This window comes from Zosterops lateralis (assembly GCF_965231275.1).
Source record: "Zosterops lateralis genome assembly, chromosome: 8".
NCBI classification, from domain to species: domain Eukaryota; kingdom Metazoa; phylum Chordata; class Aves; order Passeriformes; family Zosteropidae; genus Zosterops; species Zosterops lateralis.
Genome location: NC_139768.1, coordinates 3,500,549 through 3,519,680, shown reverse-complemented (window position 1 = coordinate 3,519,680; position 19,132 = coordinate 3,500,549). Strand labels below are relative to the sequence as shown.

The 19,132-nt window shown below is 39.6% G+C and overlaps 1 protein-coding gene across 1 annotated transcript; it reads right to left on the bottom strand.

The window, feature by feature from the left end:
- Positions 1-290: 290 nt before the first annotated feature.
- LOC310911848 (rap1 GTPase-GDP dissociation stimulator 1-like) lies at positions 291-17,131 on the bottom strand. Its single transcript, XM_083865843.1, has 10 exons — positions 17,002-17,131; positions 15,269-15,393; positions 14,031-14,156; positions 13,168-13,311; positions 9,379-9,513; positions 7,700-7,825; positions 4,662-4,801; positions 3,707-3,833; positions 2,508-2,636; positions 291-1,367 (listed from the first exon to the last, which is right to left on the bottom strand). Exons 1-10 carry the CDS (start codon positions 17,124-17,126, stop codon positions 1,234-1,236), a joined length of 1,311 nt encoding a protein of 436 aa, XP_083721969.1. The 5' UTR covers positions 17,127-17,131; the 3' UTR covers positions 291-1,233.
- Positions 17,132-19,132: the final 2,001 nt, after the last annotated feature.

Here is a 19,132-nt window from a genome sequence, read left to right as displayed (position 1 = left end):
GGGTTTTGCAGGTGGGAAAGCTTTTGCAGTAACAAAGTTGTCATGTTTGTTGGCAGACATAAGCCAGTGGTTCTCAAATTGAGATCATGAAGCCTTGTTGTCTTTTAAATACAGTCTGCTTTGAAATAGGTTTCTGAAGATCAGTGCTTGTGTACTTTTTTCTCAATAGCTTTTCTGCTGTCTAAAAAAAAATGATTGCTCTCAGTCTCCACGACTTCATGGTTTTGAATGTGATCTCCTAGGTCTGGACAACATAACTCTGCAAGTACCTTCACCTGCTTCAAAAAGTTCCAATAAGAACAAGCTGTGGAATAGAATCTGTTACCTTGTCATCCAGTGACCTTTTTAAATACAAAAGGATTCCACAGAAATGTTCAGAGACATTTGTTTTACTACATTTTTTTTTTCATGATCTAAAGTTAAACCCAGTTCTCTTATGGATGATAATGGAATGCTGGTTGACTCCACATCCTCACTCCTGCCCACTTGTAATTTCTGACTATAGCTTTATTTCTGTGTCTGGTCTAAGCACTGTGTGTTCATTGACTGCAGTTTCTTGTAAACTTTCCTTCTGCAGAGTCTCATTCCAGTAGGTGCAGCTCTGAAATCAGGACAAGACTGTAGCCTCAGGTATTTAGGAATATTACTTGTTACCAGGAGCAGGTACAGTTTCAGAGATGAGCTTTAAAGTTGGGGATTGAAGGGAGAGTTGGCTTAAATATGGTTTTGGTTTTAGCATGTTCATCTAACAGTTGGGCTCACAGTGTGATTCACAGTGTGCAGATGTTGAACTGGGGACAGCCCTTTGCATTAAGCTACAGCTTTATTCTAACTCATATTTCAGGTTGCATGATAAGACTTTTATATAATTGTTTAAAAGTCCCATTGATACAAGAAAAATGCAAGTGTGTGTCCTAATCTCACAAAACCAAGCAGCTGAAGAATGTATGATGAGTGGTAATTGCCTGAATGTTTCTCCTGTGTTGTTTCTTAACACCATTTGCTTTACAGGACTTTTTCCTGGTGCTGTGTTAGTGGCTCAGTGAAGAGCAGCAGTGGTGCCAGGGCAAGGAGATGTGCTAATGAGGGGTTTTTATACACAGCTTGCAAGGCAAGAGCTACCCCTGAGCTTTCAGCAGTGTTGGTTGTGCTGCAGCATTGACAAATGCAAGGGTTGCAGAGCTGGTGTCTGCCCCAGCAGCAGGGCTGCCTTGCCCTGTGGGAGGAGGGAGGTCAGTGGGGTGTCTCTCCTCTCAAAGCCTCTAATGTTGTGATGGCTTCCTTGACCACATTTGCGTTGCTGTGACTGCAGAGTTGCTCAAGAGTGTCTTTGATCTTGTCTTTTTCTATTTCTTGTCTCAGATCACCTGAATGGGAGATGAAATGATGAATTTTAGTTACCTGCTGTGGCAGAGTGGCTCCCAACAATTCTTAGAAGATAAAGGTTTTTATCTTGCTGATCATAATAAGCTGCTTCAATTTTTTTTTTTTTAATAGATATCCTTTCAGCCATTGGAAGTATTGGACAGATTAAGGCTATTTCCTACTGCTTGACTTCCAAGAACTTATTGACAGAAAAAAAAAGCAAAATTTGAAATCCTAATACAGGACAATTTCTATCACTTTTTTGCCTATATGCTTTTTGCTACCATTCCATATCAGTAAGACTCAACTCAGCCTTACGGTTAGTCTATAAAATGCTAAGTATATACATCTCTGGAAAGAAGTCTTATAGATCATATCTGTTATGTCAGTGCTTCATAGTAGCACTGAAAGCTGCAAGTTCTTTACCCCTATTCCAATATCCGTGTGGCTACAGGGATAAAATAGAGTATACTCCAAAATCCAGCTTGACTAGTACAGGATGGCTTCAGGATTTCAAAGGCAGCTCAGGATTTGTGATCCATCTTTGCCTAAGCACAGCCTTTGTTTTCAATTTATGTAATTTTTGTGTTAAGGTGTGAGAAGCTGCCATAAGGTCTTTGGACTCCTGGTTTCAAGGTGCTCCTTTTCATCCAGGATAGTCCCATCCTGCTTGAAGCATTTCAAGTCTTCCCTGACTGTGGAGTGGGACTGACAGTCACTGTGTGAAGGCAGCATTGCTAAATGGCTGCTCTGTCTCAGCCTCTGCCTGTGAACGTGGCACAGACTGTTCCTTTGGACACAGAAATGCTCTGGGACTGGCATCTGTGCATGGTGAAGTTGGACAAAGATGCCTTTACTCCAAGACTGTAATTTTGCTATTTTGGGACTTGGTTATGACACTGAATCACTGGAATAAAGCCTTCCTCTCTTTTTTTATTTTATTCAACTGATGGTTAAATCAGCTTTTCATAGAGAAGGAAACTCTACTTGACTATGGTTTTTGGTGATCAATACAGAATGAACCTCCAATATCCTTTACTCATTCACTGGAGCACTGCAGGCAGCAAATATTGGTAACAGAAACCATTTGTCTTCATCACAAATATTCATCTTTCATCACAGACAACTTAAAATGAAGTTACCTGAATTAAGAAGTCTGCACAAAAGGCCCATTGAATTGTATTTCACCTCAGGACTTGTGTTATCATCTCGTAGAAGTTTGTGTAAGCTTTGAACTAGCTGTGATTCTTTAAAAGATTCTTCAAGAGTTTCTGAAAAATAAGCAAACAAATAGTAACCCTAAGCTGTTATCTGAAAAGAAATTATAAAGTGAATATGCTTGCTTTTAAAAACAAAATTCAGGATTGGTTTCATTTCAAACTGGCTATACAGGGATATCTTGAGCATCTGTCTTCTACACTGAAGAATTTCTGTGCTCCTTTCTGTACAGAATTTCTTTTCTGGCCTTATTCTTGAAGACAGGACCAGTCTACTATTGACTGTATATAGTTGACCTCATAGTAAATTAAAGCCTGCAGTGTTCAGTGCTGGAAATGTTGGTTCCCATTAGTTACCCAAATGAGTTTGGGAGTTTTAATGGTAGACAAGTGGTAAAATGGGCAGTTCAGTCTTACTTGATGGTATCAGAAATTACGATTTTCAAGTTTATTTTTCTTTCCAATCTACCTCTTGATGTATGTAGATTTCTGTGGTGTCTCTTTATTGTAATAAACTGAGATTTAGTTTCAAGTTATACAGGAAAAATCTGAAAAAAATTCATACATAAATTTGCAGATTAGCTCAGGAAGAGTAGTTTGAATCTCTACAGTTTTCTCACTTGCTTCATTTGTAGCTTTTGTAATGCCTTTTTATTTATGCTTCTTCGTTATTCTTTCCTCATGTCTGTCAGAAGATTATTTGTTACTTATAGTCCTCAGTGACCATTTGAGTATGTAATTTGTTCTTCATTTAGCCTTTATCATCCTTTATCTCCATCACCTTCACTTTCTCTCTCTCTCTTTTTTTTTTTTTTTTTTTTTTTTTTTTTTTTTTTTTTTTTTTTTTTTGTGTAGGTTTTTAGCATCTTACTATGCTACTCAAGCAGTGCCTGTCCACATAGCATGATAATTTGACTCTATCCTAAATAAAAAACATCAGGGCACCCCCAAAACCTATTGATTTTATGATCTGAATGGTGACAACCTTTTTTTTTTATGCTGAAGAGCTAAATCAAGACAAGAAACATGCTTTTTTTGTACATGTTACCTAGAATTAACAGCATGACAATGTTTCTTATTCATTGAGGATCTTGCACAGGTGAATGCTTTAAGGAGGAAAATACCTAAATCAATGGCAGACGCTATTGCCAAGGCTGTCAGAGCCTCATTTTGCATGGCAGAGTGTTCACTTGTTGTCATGGAAACCAGATGCTTCACTCCTTGTGCTGCCTGGATGGCTTTGACCACTTCCTGTGGAAGAAAAGGTAAAAACAGATGGAACTCTGAGGTAGGAATACAGTAGAATGAAGAGGGAAATGAGATTGCATGCTGCAGCTTCTGAATAGAGGGAAATTATTTGTCTGCTGCAGTGCAAACTGGCAATACCTGAATACTAGAGATAACATTGCTTTTGGCACTGATCATACATGTCTGCTCGGAATCAATACTTAGAACTATAGATGCATCTCTGTAAGATAAATACATATTTTGTCTTGTTTCAATTTGTCTTTATTCCACTCTGTCATTTCAAGCCATCAAACTAGCAAGGATTAGTCTTGCTTTATCAGAGCCTGTGCAGAGAGTATCTACTTTTTTAGTCACTACCTCATAGTAAAGCACGGCTGGGATGCCTGTGTGTAATAGCACAGTTTACAAAAAACAGAATCCTGTTTGAAAATGCCAGCACATAAAGATCATGCCAGATTCATCCATCATGGGTAAGTGGGCTCTTTGGACCTTCCAGAGGACTGACATTTAGGACAGCTCTGGGTTATTTCTACCATTTTAATTTGAATTTTGAAACATATTTATTGCCATAGAAAAGCTTTACCATTTTTCTAGCCTTATTCAAGCGGGGACAGTGTTGACAAGTAAGAGACCACAGTGCTGGTTTCTGTGAGGTGTCTGTGCTTATGGAATGGACAGGTTTCCTCTTACTGAGGAAACCAGAGAGATTTTTCAGTGTGTGAACCTTCATGGCTTTCATTGTGAAGCTGTATATGCTATTTAATCCCTGGCTCTGTCTTACAAGTTTTAAAAACCTTTGAGAAGGGTGAAGTAGAGCAGCATTTCTCCTACCTGGGATCTGTTGTGGTGCAGGATGGAGGCCAGCAGGCGGTTTGCCTCTCCGCAGATGCCGCTGGGGTCACTCACACTGCACCACTGCACCAGCCTGTTCAGCAGCAGGGGGTCTTGGCCCAGGATTTCAGCTGCATCAGCTGAAGAGAAAAACATCACCAAGAGGCATTAAAAATCAGACACTTCAATCTGTCTGTCACAGGAATGTGAATGTGGCCGTGGACATTCACTCGGCAACCTTCAAGAACACTAATTGAAGAATTGAGCTTTGAAAAGATCTTGGAGATACTTACAAAAGGAATCATGCAGGGGGAGGACAAAATAAGCTGCTTCAATAGACCCATCCTTTTAAAGGGGTTGCTGAAGCAGGGCTTAAAATAAGCAGCTGTCTGTCTTGGAAAACAATTATTCTGTTGTGATGTTTCAGGAGGCGTGTCCCTTTCCCACTTGGCTTTTGGCACTTGCACAAATGTGATCGTGGGCACTTGGGAACCTATTCATGCTGTTTCTGTGATATTTTGTTACTGTTGGTAGTGTGGGCAGCCAAGTCTTAGTATAGAATGGCAGCATGTCAGTAATTGATGACATGAGTCTTAAGAATGTGTCTTGAACCATGTATAAGGTATCAGAAATACCCCTTAGTGTGGAAGGGGAATTTTAATTTGTGTTTTCCTGTGTTTCAGGAACCCTGTCTCAAGACTTGCTAGAAATATTAGTGTCTGTGGTTGACATTTGAATGAACATCACTAGATAACTTTTCCTAGGAAGTGGAACTCTAGTTATGTGCACATCTGTTCACAGATAGGGATAGGTTTGATAGAGGCATCACCCAGCTCCTGTTCCTTTCTCTGTGTGGTGCATTTCTTTTGAGATATGCTGGAAGAATCAGATGGAGCATGCACCAGAAGGTCAGTGCCAATAAACCCCATGACTGCTCTGGATATTTTCCAGAAGCTCTAAGTTTCTGTCTGTTTTAGGGAGGGAGATGGGGAAGTACACAGAGTTTTTAATTTGCCCAGTACACTAAGGAAAAATCCACAGGTCAAAATCCTACAAGGAGTCTGGGATTGCACAGCTACCTGTGTGTTACCTCCTGTAACACAAAATTTGTTTCCAGTCAGATATTCCTTGTTAATCTGCAGAGATCACAGTAATCCAGTTTCGTACACAAAGTTGAAGTAAGAGGCTGGAGGATGGAACCAGTTTAAGAGATTTGTTGCAAAGTTTGACAGGCAGTAGAGCTCTTTGAGATAAAGCTCAGTTGAAAGTTAAACTTTAAACTCACAATTTATTCAAATTTATCATTTCAGTTGTGCTGAAAGTCCTTTTGTTAGTGAAGTGCACAAATTACTCTCCTCCTCTGAAGCCAAGTGGTGGAAGAAGCAGGAGTTAACAGCTCTTTAGAGTAATGAAGCTGACAGATGTGCCTGCAATTTTCTGTGGTTAGGAAGAAACCTGCCTCTTCTAGTCTGTAAGCCTCAGCATGCCTGCTGATAGTCAGAGTAATGAATTTATAAGGCAATTAACTAATTTAGTGTGGACTTCTTGGTAGATGTGTGTTCATAAGAGCTTCAGTCTGAGTTAATTAAGGGCAATATTAGCTCGTGGGTAAACAGAATAGAAGGTAATTAAAAGTGGGAGAATTGTTTGTTCGTAGGTGGGAATGGATAAACATTGAGTCTCCTAAAAATTTTTTTCTACTTTGCATTTTGATAATTATGTTGCTTCAGATTCAGAAGTTGTACCTTGTGCCAAATTCCAACTTTGTATTAGGGCTGGTAAATGAAATTAAAAAAAGATAATTTAGTGTTTAATAACTTAGATCTATGTTACTGTGATGTCTCAATTTTAATGTTAAATGCCCTGTCACAATTGGGATATAACTCTGGAGAAATGACCTTACAATGATTTCAAAGCCTCAGAACAAGAAGATGCTAAGTTTCTATGTATCTTGCAATGTTCATTTCCTACCACGGTGAAATGTAAGTGAAAGCAGCTTTTCACTGGACTGGAAGTGGTGCAAATTAATGTAAGAATGAGATCTAAATTTTCTATCTAAATTTTCTATCATGCATGTTAATTCTATAAAAGACTCAAATAGTTCTATTAAGTGGTGTCTGCAGTAGTGCAATGGAGTGCAGCATGGAATGTAGCAGAGTGAGGTTTTCCTCTTTCATATAACCAATGAAGTGATGTCTGTAATTGTCCTGTGTCAGTTATCACTTCCCATCACAAAATGGTCATAACTATTCTGGTTTTATCTTATGTTACTCCTGCATATCACAGAATCACTGCTGATTAGTGCTCTAGGGCAGCTGCCCTGGCAGTGTGAAAGGCAGTACCAAACCACAAAATACTTTTTTTTTTTTTTTTTTTTTTTTTTTGTGTCATGGTCTGATAAGAGCTAAGAATAAATTAAGATGTTGAAGCATATCTTAATGTAAATCTGACATTGTGCATGTTTCTCAAAACACAGTATTGTGCACTGAAAGATTATTGTTGCTTTTGCATACCCCCCTGTGTGTTAAACTGAATGAAGTGCAAGTAGATAATCCAATACATTAACATGCAAAGTAAATTCAACATTTGAGCCACGTGGGCAAGATAAAACTGGCAATGTGTATAGAAGGACTGGGAGAAATTAATTTCTCCTGCCTTGCTCCACCCCAGCTCCCTTTATTCCTTTTATGTTCTCTAGTTCTTTATTGATCTGCTGCCCTGTGATTTGACACTAAAAACTGGCTCTCTTTCATCATACTTCTGCTCTCTCTCTGGTGAAAAACATCTTTTTAGGCTTTTGCCCACTCTCTCACTGACTGCTGTGGATTCATTCCATGTGGTTTGTTTCTCAGCTCCCTCTGAGGCCAACTGGGGCAGTCTGGAAAGCGTGTGCAGCCTCTGGCAACAATCTTTGCTGGAAGCTCTCCAGATTGAACGGAATTGGGTTAGCAGGACACTCAGCCCTGAGTCTTGTTTGCAGGGTAAGGGAGGAGGGGAGTTCAGAGCTGATCCCAGGGAGGGTTGCCACAAGTGCCTACCTTGGCCATCTGCTAACATCCTCAGTGTCCTGAGGAGTTTAAACTGCACAGGAGGACTCTCTGACCTCAGAAGCGCCTCGATCCGCTCTGCGATGCCTTCCTCCAGCAGCTGAACCTTGCTGACAACTAGAAAAGGGAGAAGAGATCTTGATGTGAGGCTCAGTAATAGCACAAGCATCTGAAAATGTAGATAGGACCTAACTGTTGTGAATTGTGTGCTCTATTAGGCTTCTAGGGAGAAGTCCACTTGTTAGAGAGCTCAGGACTACCTGATTGATTGTTTAGACTTCTCTTTTGGGCTAAAACTTTCATAGGAACTGCTCTTGGGTAGTTTTGGTTACTTTGGATCAGAACAAAGTACATAAAGCACAGTATTGTTGCTTCTCTTTCTATTTGTAATAGATTATCCATCCACTCGCCCAGTCACCTGAGGAAGCCTGTTCTGTGCAACCTCATCTTAACTGAACTGGGGACAGAAATTATTTACTCAGCCGTATTTCTTGAAAATGGATTTTATTTTTGTATTTGAGCTCACTGATCCCCTGTTGTTCATGCCTTTGTTTCTGTGCTTTCCTCTCCTCATTTTTGTGTCTTTGCTCCAGTGGTCAGTGCAGTAAATCCCTTGTAATAATCAGCAGCTTGTCTGGAAGGACTGTTAATACTGCTTAACTGGGCTACCAAAAGCTGCTTCCTCCAGAGCAATTTTTTCCCCATCTTCTGGATATATTTTTGGGGGAGTGGTGAGGAAGATTGGACAGTGAAATAAGGGAGATAACTGTAATATCCCTTCAGCCTTTTACTGGGCAAACTGGGAAGCAAACCCTACTAAGTAACTTGCTCTTAATGTCCTTGTTTTTCAGTGCCATAGACTGACTCCTTTTACTAGATCAGAATGACTTTTTCAATATTTTCTAACCATCTCTTCTCTTTTAAGATCAATACTTGAACTGAAGAGTTCTTCTGTGTCTATTTCCAAGCGTTGACCTATATTTAATTCATGGTTATGGATTTCCACCAGGTGTCTTTCATTTTTTCTTCTTCAGGTAGCAGATTATATTGAAAATGATAGAAATTGTGTTTCTAGAAGTGTTGTATTTCTGTTAGAGAATATCTAACAGATATTACAGATATTTTTATGAATTGACAAGGAAAAGTATGTTATAGGAGTAATATTTTAAGTGTCCACACACTTGGAAACATCTAGAATGGTTTGCAGTAGATTTGAACAGAATAGATAATGATAATGCTCTATATTGATATTTTATTATTGAGTTGAGCTTTTTTAAATGTAGCTTCAAAGAACATTAAGATTTACTGGTTCTGTGTAATATGAATGGATAAGAAGAGAAGGTTTGACATCCTTACCAGGTGCCTCCACCCCATATTCTGTATTTTAAGCTATGAACCCTGTTTGATTCTTTTGTTTTGGGCTGCTGCATGCTGTTAATATGAAACTCTTTCAGCAGCTGCTAATGAGATTACACTTTATTATATTTAAGCTCTTTATGTAGATGAGGAAGCCCTGATGAATTATTCAAATATATGTTCCTGGAGGGGAGGGGGAAGAGGTCAGTTGTCCCTCAAACCACAAGGGACTGGTGTCGGTGCCTTGGCCAGAGCTGCAGGGATGGCCCATCTGTGCAGAGAAGGGCAGTCAGGCAGCTGTGCTCAGCCTGTACCTGGGACAGCGAGGCTCTGCAGGGCACTGAGAGCTGCCTGCTGGACAGAGGTGTCCCCACTCTGCACCTGCTTCTCCAGCAGATCCAGGAGCTGGTGGATGACTCCCAGCTGGAACATCCGCAGGCAGTTGCCGTCTGGAGAGAGGGGCAGGACCAAGCAGGGGAGAGAGGTAAGAAAACACAGTGATAGACACAAGTGAGGCAAATTCAGCATCCAGGGAGTCTTTGCCTTGGCTATTTTTATGTCTTGCTAGGATCAAGGCTATAGTTTTTGCACTGTTTTTTGCAACCTTCAGCTCTTTTAGAGAGAAGTGAGCATCAGCTACCTGTAAACTGATGCTGAGACAGACTCCTGTGGAGCTCAGCTCAAGAGAGCTTTCAAGGGACAATCACTGTCAAATTCAAAATCATGGGTTCTCCAGTCTCTTTTTTTCCCCTTCAGTGCTGCTTTTTTTCCACTATACATGTAGTAGAATACCAGTGGCATTTTTCATTTCTCACCAGGATAGCTTTAAAACTCCTTTAATTTTGTTATTCTACTGATTAAAGACACTATTGTGAAACCAGAGATGTTACCCACCAATGGTAAATCTGATTACTAGTTCTGTACTGCTGTTATTCTTTGTTTTCTATGAAATAAATGGTCATTAACTTTTCCCTGAAAGAATCAGAGCTTTGTTTCTCTTGCCTCTTTTGAGAAACTCACTTTCTGAAATGAGAAGTCTATTTGTGTTGCACTCACATGAAGCTCAGAAAATAAGAGGTGTCCTGGAGAGATCTGGTTTATTAAATACCAGTGAAAGAACAGATTTGTGCATTCCAAAAAACTACCACAATGCTCTGCAGATTTGAGATCCAGTGCGTGTCTGGATCTCTCCTCTTGTCTTTGAGAACCTGCTCTGTAGAGGTGGCAGCTTTGTTTTCAGAAGCTGCTCAGCTCACCTTGTTAGGAAATGAAAAAGTTCTGCTGAAGAGCAAAAGGAAACTCTCTATACTACAGATGGCATCCTTTCTGAAGGAAGCATTTTGAAGATGCCATTTGGAAAATAATTTTCTACATCTTGCTTTATGCAGTTTATTGTACCTCAAGAGAAGTATATGCCTGACACACCTGAACATCTTATTCCTGTGCTCTTACCTTGTGAAAGCTGTTTGTTAAAAATGGCAGAACAGTGTGAACACTAAATAGAAAGACATATTCACCTGGAATAAAGAGTTATCCAATGAACTGTACACACCTTGTGCAAATACATGGCCAAAAGCAGCTTTAGTACTTCTCATGCTTCTAACAGAATTTACAGACTGAGATGTACAGACTTCTAATTTTTGCATGTATACCATGTAAAAAGGGCCTTAGGAATTTCAACACCTTTGCTGGTTTGGATGTTATTTCTACCCCAAAGTCATAGACACTCCTGTTGTCTCTTGAACGAGTGCCAATTATTCTTTTCATCTCTTAACATTTCACTTAGTAGCCTGTTTTCCCCCTGTATTCTTACATATGTTAGATAAGAATTTGTCAAATGCTTGTAAAATGTAATTGGATATTTTCACGAGGGAACTGTCAGTCTGTGAAATAGTTGGAATTCTACTCACACAAAAATCTTTTGATACCATTTTATGCATACATTCTCTAAAGCTGATGGTTTTGCTTGTCATTCTTGAAGTGTTCTCTTGCCTGGTCCAAATCTTTGGAGATCAGAGTATTTGAAGAGAATTGCCCAGCCCTCTTTAGGAACAGGTTCCATAGAAATAGGTCACCTCTTTTGGTCTGATAAAATTCTACAGGGAAAATATTTTGATCTTCATATAGACTAATCTTAATTGAACCTAATCCTCTCCTCCCCCCATCTCTCAAACTGAAAAAATGTCAGATCATTTTTTTTTCCTTCATGTAGTAAAGTGCATATAGGCAGAGCCCATTAGTGGTTGCCTTGCTTTGATTGTCACAGAGCTGCAAATTGCTTTTCTCTCCTATGGAGTTTTTCTTGGATAGCAGCAGAACATTCAATTTAATGGCTCATAGTTAAAGTCTGATAGGAACAGCCACTTTTCATAGCTGCAAAAGCTGTCTGTCATCTTTTCACTGCCTAAGTCATTTGATGCTGAGAACAGATTTCCATAGGATATTTTCTTTTTTTTTTCCTCTCAGATTAAAAGCTGTGCATACATCAGTGGCATGAGAGGGATTATTCACTTCTTGCACATGAAACATCTAATGCTGTTGTGGGGAAGATGGGGGGAGAGGAGGGAGGGACAAAGCAAGCCTTTCAGCTGAATAAGTTGAAATAGCCGGTTAAAGGCACCGGGGGCACTTCTGTGCCCTCTGTAGGGCCATGATGCACAATGGCTCATTCAGAACAAGGTGTAAGGCAAGGAAGAAAGGGAGCCTGGAAAGGTTGTGAGGTGGAGGTGAAGAGATGTGTGGATGATAGCTTGCTTAAAAAAAAAAACAAACACCCAAAAACATTTGGACAAATGTGAGGAAATCTTTTCTAATAATTAAGCACCTATTAATGCAGAAAGTTGAGCCATTTGGTTAATTGAGTTTGAAGCAGGCACAGTAGCTATCAGTGGGAGGAAAGGACAGGCAGAGTGTGGTGGGGATCTTTTGCTGGTTGATTGAGCCCAGCATGCTTTCCAAGACTCTGCTCATAAGAATCTCTCTTCCTCTCTGCAGAGTATAAAGGCTCATTGCTTTCTATAATAGGAATTGAAATATAAAATGGCTTGAGATTTCTTCCCCTTCCCCTCTATGTCTGAGTAACCCTCCCTTCCTAAAAGTGACTTAAAACCTAAAACAGCAGTAACTCTGTGGGGGTTTTTGTTTGAGTTTTTTTGTTTGAGGGTTTTTCTGCAGGTTTTTGTGTGGTTTTGGGGTTGGATTTTTTTTTTTTTTTTTTTTTTTTTTTTTTTTTGGGGTCTTATTTTATTTTTTTTTTATTTCTAACAAATATATTTGCCATTAAGTATTTCCATAGTCTCCCCTCTAATAAAGTGTGGTTCAGGAAAAAGAAAAGGGCAAAAACTTGCATGCCTGATCACCCCTTTCTTCACAATTATGCCCCCCAAATTATTATAGCATCACTAGCATCTGTTACTTAAAAGCATGGCAGTCTCTAGTCTGCAGAAAAGAAAGTAAGATTTTTCAGAACGAGGGAGAAGTGAAATCTGGTAGTGTTTATTGGTTTTCTCTGCATTAACAAACAGTGGCTTTCCATCTTTGAGGGTAGAGAATAACCAACCTTCCCATTTCTTTTGTAAAATTAGCAATAAGCCTTGCCCCATCTTGGTTCCTGCAAGTGTCTGGATGTGGTGCAAGTATCTGTGTTGTAAGAGATGCCACAGCCCTCAGCAAAAAACTTCTCCATGTACTCTTTGTGTTATGAGGAATAGAGAATATCTCATATCTGATTATCTTAGCCCCAAACTGAACTCTTCTGTCAGTCAGTGATGACTTAGTTTGTTGTTAAGGTTAATAATTTAAGACCTTTATGTTGCTTTGGGGTTGAGAGTGGGTGGGATATAGTGTAAGTGACCAGTCCTTGATATTTTATTTTTTCATCTGTATTGCCCAAAATACAGCACAGTAGTAATATAAACTAAGTTGCTGTTAGGCACAAGCACTGGGCCATAGAAATGAAAAGTGTCGTGTCTGAGAAGAATTCCTGCAAGGATGATAAAAGAGTTTATGGATGGGTGCCTGTTAAGTAAAAGAAACCAACAGAGATGGCAACTTCTGCGTGTTCATTTTTTAATGTACCTGGCCTGTAACATTCCTTTTTTTACCTCCAAGAAGCAGAGAGACAATGAGATCTGATGCAGCCTTCACAATGCACATGTCTTCAGCCTGTGAACTGCCTTGGAGCCTCAGCAGGATCTCAGACAGCACCTCTGGCACACCTGCATCCACCAACTGCACTTTCAGAGCATCTGCAGAGATCACAGTAAAAGCACATTAAAAGCTTCTCAGCTCTTAGTGGAAGCACTCCAAACTAGAAAGCAAAATCCTTGAACTTTAGCCAGTCTTTTTTTCAGGTGCAGTCACTGTATTGGTTTTGTTTGTAAGAGCCTTCTGGAGCTAGAATGACACCAAGGCAGAATGAGCAAAGCTTTCTGCACTGGTCTTTGACGTTTCTTGTGTTGCCAGTCATGAGCTTTCATGACTTGTCAGGTATCTGGATATTTTTGGTGGAGCAGTGTCAGTGCTTGTTGCACTGCTGCTTAGAGTGTGCATCTCTGTAGATTCACAGAATATTCTGAGCTGGAAGGGATCCACAAGGAGCAGCAACTACAACTCTTAAGTAAATGGCCCAAACAGGGATTGAACTGGTACCCAGTTTAATTTAAAAAAAAAATATTAAAATTATCTGTGTTGCTGCTTTCCTCTTACCCAGTGTGGAGAGTAAGTTTGAATCTGTAAGTTTTGGATCTACTGAAATGCAGTGGAATGGTACTCACTCTCCCTTCTTTGTTGTCTCACCTGTTCAAGAGTTGTTTGGGCCAGGATTTTGCATGTTCTTGGGAATTATTTCTCCTGGAAGGGTTGCTGGTTGTGTTAGCAGGATCCCATGGCAAACAAGGAACCCAGAGCTTAGGCCAGTACAATACCCAGTGTCCCCTTGTTCCCCCCAGACCAAAAGGAGCCTTACCATTTTCTGCAAGTGCCTGCAGGACCTCAAAGACAATTTCCAGCCTTTCATGGCTCTCTGCTCTCCTCAGTTGTTTCACCAGCTGTTCAGCAACTTCTGTCATGCTTAGAGCTTCCTTGGCTGAATCTGTGTATGTGATCAAGTCAGGATTTTCAATTTTTAAAATAGGATTAAATGTTTAAAGATACCTCCCTATGATCTGAAGTGATCAGACGCTGTTTTTGAAGGCTTTTTCTACAACAACAAAGTTCAGCACTGAGACACCAGTACTCTATCTCTTCTCTCCCCAAGTCCTTTAACTGTTTTTTCTATAATTTCTGTAAACCTCATAAGTGTCAAATTAATTTTACTGACTTGTACAAGTCCATCCATAGTGTGATTATTTAATATAACAATTAGGATGTGTCAGTTTGCTGTAGCAGTGTATTTTTTTTTTTTTTTGCTTTGATGAGGTGCTTTGAGTCTTGCTGGGATCCTAAACATCTGCAAGATGAATGTTAGCAAAGCTTGCCACAGTTTGACATAAAATACATTTCAGTCGAATATGGTATTAAATAATCTAACAGATATAATAAGGACAGACCTCCTTAGAAAATAATATGACAGTGTGAGATCATGTCCTCTTCCCTGCATCTCCTCTAAATGCAGGCAACAGTAGACCAAATTTTAGCCAGACATATATAAAGAGTGGTAATAATTTTGTACTTGGTCTTTTTCTTCTGTTACTACTCACAATTTGGGTAAAGGATGGCAAATATATTTTAAATTAGTGGAGATGCTTTTGCTTTGAAAGTTGTGTAGATGAAAATGGAAGCTGTTTTGGTAATGTATAGAAACTGAAATAGAAATGAAATTGTAATAAGCAAGCTTTTAATATACCAAAAATGAGGTAGTTGAAACTGTCAGTTTATCATGTGAAGTTATGCCATTTCTTCATTTGGACTCAAAAGCTGGCTGTTAAAACTTAATTGTTTTAATGTAGGATAAGTAATTGCTGGTACTCCATAAAAGAGTATTTATTTCTCCAATCCAGATACTGTGGCCAGTTCTTGAATAGATATCAGAGGCATTTTAAAAACAAAGCCCAAACACCACCCCTACCCCACCCCAAAAACAAAGGAGAAAACAAGCAGAGCCCTCAAACCTGTGGGAATGGAAAGGGTGTGACAGTGTGGAGATGATATTTTGCTCTAAGATGCAAAAACTTAGAAAAACTTTTAAAAAAGGACCTTACTTACCAAGGTCTGCCAGATTGTACAAGGCCAACAGAGCAACGTGGACAAGGGGTTCACTCTCTGCATAGTCAGTTAATATCCGGACCAGTGATGGGATTACCCCAACCTTCACCAGCTCTTCCTGAAGGCTGCCTGCTCAGCAAAGCACAGGTGGTAAAGGTGATTAAATCAGGAACTGATTACATCAGTGGAAAGGGTCCAGCTGAGAAGCTCAGCAGCAAGGTAGTCTGGTTCTTTCTCTGTTCTGAGTTTGTAAAGCTTTGATGTGGAGGAAATGCAAGTTTGGAACAGATTTTTTGCTAAACCTCCTGATTTGACATTGACTTAAGGCATTAAGCCACTGTCTCCATCCACATGTACTTGCTCAGGAAAACTCTGATAACTGTTTTCTTTCTTTTTGTGGCTTATTTTGTAATGAATGAAAGCTTACTATCTGGAATGATTTTGAGGCTGCTGAGAACTACAAGACAAAAAGTTGGACAGTGATGGTTGTTTAATGGCACAATGGCACTGCTTTTTGCAGCAGTGTTTTGCTGCTTGGGTGACAGAGTGCATGGCAGACACCAGGAAAGCTCTGGTGATGTTGTAGCCCAGGCAACTGGGATTCAGACAGGGAATTGGTGCAGTTAATTCTTCTTACTCCTTGATGCATTTATTGCTGTGTTAGTAATAGGATTTATTAAAGCATGTCACAGTCATCTTGGCAAATCTGTGCTCTGCCAGGAGGGAAGCAGATGTGCAGGGTGGCCATATGCTGCAGCAATGCTGTCTACAGGAGTTGCATGAGCCAGGAATATGATTGTAAGGAAAAAAAAAAAAGCTTTTTTAAACCATTGTGTCATTCCCTGATGAATTCATGTAACTTGCAGGGAGCTCGGTGGAATCTATACCAGGTATAGATTGTTCTTGTCATAAGAACAGATTGTTCTTCTTTGTAAGAACAGTGAAGGAGGCAAACCCACAACTTTATATATAATTATATAATTTACTTTATAAGGAAATAATAAGTAAAGTAAAATAAGTAAATAATTATATGTAATTTACTTTATAAGTAAAGTTGTGCAGATCCACACTTAGAAGGATTAGAGAACATAAGTAGGAGATACTGGCAAATTTCCATATTACTTTCACTATACAGTAAATATTTTGGTCAGTCTGAGAGTCAGAGATGAAAAAAAAAAACAACCCTTAAACTGTTTTGGGGAAGTAAACGAAAATTGTTTAACTTGTGAGACCAGCAAGCGAGTTGGTATCCAGGCAATCTGGAGCACAAAAATCTCCAGCATGCAAACAGTGGTCCTCAGAGAAGACTATTCCTTGTATAGATAAATAGCTCAGTACTTTTTTAAATCTCTTTTTTCCTAACACACATTTTAAACAAGTGCTTTGCTTTATAGATGTTCTTATTACTTTGGAAGAAGTCCAAGCCATTTAGGATTTGGACCTAAGGCAAGTCTGCAAATTTGGTTATGATATCTGCTCTTCTTGTGATTTCAAAGCAGTTCTGACAGAGATGTGCCACCCTGAAGTTCAGAATGTAGAGGAACCCAGAGTTGGGGCAGTGCTTGGTGTGCATTCAGCCAGGTGTCTGTGAGCTCTGTGGGTTGCATACCTGACTGGAGGCTGAAGTGCACGATGTGCTCAGGTCTCATAAACTTATTATGAGTTACAGGTTATGGAGTCTTTTAAAATAATGCCTTGGAGCCAGGGAAAAGCAGCGTCTCCTCTGTGGATACTCACGATTGTCGTAACAGATGCGGCCAATGGCCCTCCCAGCGTGGAGCAGCATTTCCTGGTCTGTGCTCTCCAGCAAAGGTATCAGTGTTAGAACCAAATCTGCTTCAATGCATGGTCTCTTCATTTCCTCTGCACAGACAAGAGAGAGGGAATGCCAGGCTTTTTCCATTCAGGAATAAAGCAATTGCAATAGCAATGAAATAAAATTCAGGGGCGAAAACACGAAGCTGATTGTGCTGTAAAATGCCTTGTAGTAATCTTTGAGCACGACTTACCATTTTTGGCTATCTCTGAAAGCACGTGGGCTGCTTTCACTGCACATCTTGGATTGCCCTTCAGGATTTTGGCCAAAGCTGGGAAGATCCCACTCTCTCTGAGTAGGCGGAAGGATCTCTGCTCTGCAATGATAAGAGTGTTAGCAATACCTGCAGTAGGTTTGCAGCTGTTTTGTTCACATCCTCCTTTGTTTCCTGGAGTTCTGGGTGGGTTATCTGTGGGATCCAAGCTTCTGGCTGAACAAGGTTCTTAAAGGCTGTCTGAGAGTGAATATATGGGCACAGTCATCTCCTTGAATTGCAGCAATTCTGGTTCCAGCTGATTACTCTGCTATATGCTGAATTGGGGCAGGGGAGGCAAAGGAAAGAGCAAAACAGTTCCATCTTCTCTGACTATAAAAGGATGCTTGTGTAAGGCATGGGAAGTCAGGGATTAAGATGCTATTCCTGAGGTATGGCCTTGCAATTAATTCTGTAGGTGGGCACAGCATCTTTTATTAGACCAGCAATTAGAACAGATAATTCCCTTAGCCTTTTTTCCTCAAAAATATGGCCAGCTGTCCTGAAGGTAGTAAATCACCATCTGCCAGGAGACTCAAATAAATGCAGGTTTATGTGATTTTAGGAGAATGTGCAAAGGCTTTAGGTAGACTAGAAACTACTTTTAAAATGCCTGACCCGATAGGGTCACCCTAAATTAATCCTAGGAGTCTGTTGTAAATAGAATATTAAACCTGCAATTTCTCTGGAGCTTTTGGTATTTTAGTGACCAGCAACTTTATCTGGTCACAGGTAATTTTGTGAGTTTTATACAGAGAGAAAAGAAAGCAACACAGCCTGAGGACAGCTATAGTTCCAGCAGCAATCACTTCTTGAAATACAGATTATCACAATAAACAAAACCTGCCGTGAATTATTTTGAATTGTGCAAATGGTTAATTAGTGATCCAGAGTGATACTTAACTATCTTCAGCAATAGCCTGGAGAATCCCATTCAAGCTTTCAAGGATCTGATCTTCAGCTTCTGCGTCATCTCCACAAAGCCCAAGGTATTCCAGGTGCTTACTCAGGGTTTCTAAACAGAATGGGATAGAAAATTTTGTTGAGCTAGCATGGAAAATAGTGAGTTCCTTGTGGTAGTTCTTTTCAGTGCTAATGTCTTATTATAAAATAATTTCCTGAAGGATCAAGATCTAAGCATCCTCATTTATTCCCAAATCTGAGGTCAAAACCTGTAATTTCTAAATACCTTTTATCATAAAGACAGTCCTTGCAGCTCAACTGAGTATCTACTGTGACAGTGGCCAGTAGCAGGCCCTGAAAGCATGCAAGAAACAGATGAAGTAAATACTTCTTCCTTTGTTTTTTGGTGACTTTGGCCTTTAGAATACCTAGTATTTACATCAATATAAATCTAATGCATGTTGATCAACTTTTATTTGAATTTTTTTTTTACCTGTGTAAGTTAATTCAAATTTTTTTATCTGCACATCACACAGTGACATTAAGTTCCACAATTTTACTGTTGTAGTTCTTCCCTTTGTTTTAAAATATTTGCCAAAAAGGTCAAAGTTGTTGGCCTTTGAGTTGCCATAGTAGGAGAAATGAATTATCTTTCACTATTTGCTCTTTCATGTCTGCCATAATCAGATGGATTTTTATTATAGTCCTTCTGTGTAATTTCTCTGCCAATTTCCTTAGTATTTACAGAATATTTTTCCAGCTCCCTTTTATTCTTCATGAGGATCCAGAATTTGAAAGTGTTCTCAAGAGTCTGGGATTCAGACAGAGATTGTCATGTTTTGTTTTGCACTCTGTTAATTCTTTGTCTGAGAATGGCTTTTGTGCAGTTAAT

Coding starts and splice junctions, on each gene's coding strand:
- LOC310911848 (XM_083865843.1), bottom strand. CDS start 17,126: ATGAAGAGACCATGCATTGAAGCAGATTTGGTTCTAACACTGATACCT. Junction 15,394..17,001: donor ATCTGTTACGACAATCGTGA/GTATCCACAGAG, acceptor CTGAGCAGGCAG/CCTTCAGGAAGAGCTGGTGA. Junction 4,802..7,699: donor GATGTTAGCAGATGGCCAAG/GTAGGCACTTGT, acceptor TTTTCTCTTCAG/CTGATGCAGCTGAAATCCTG.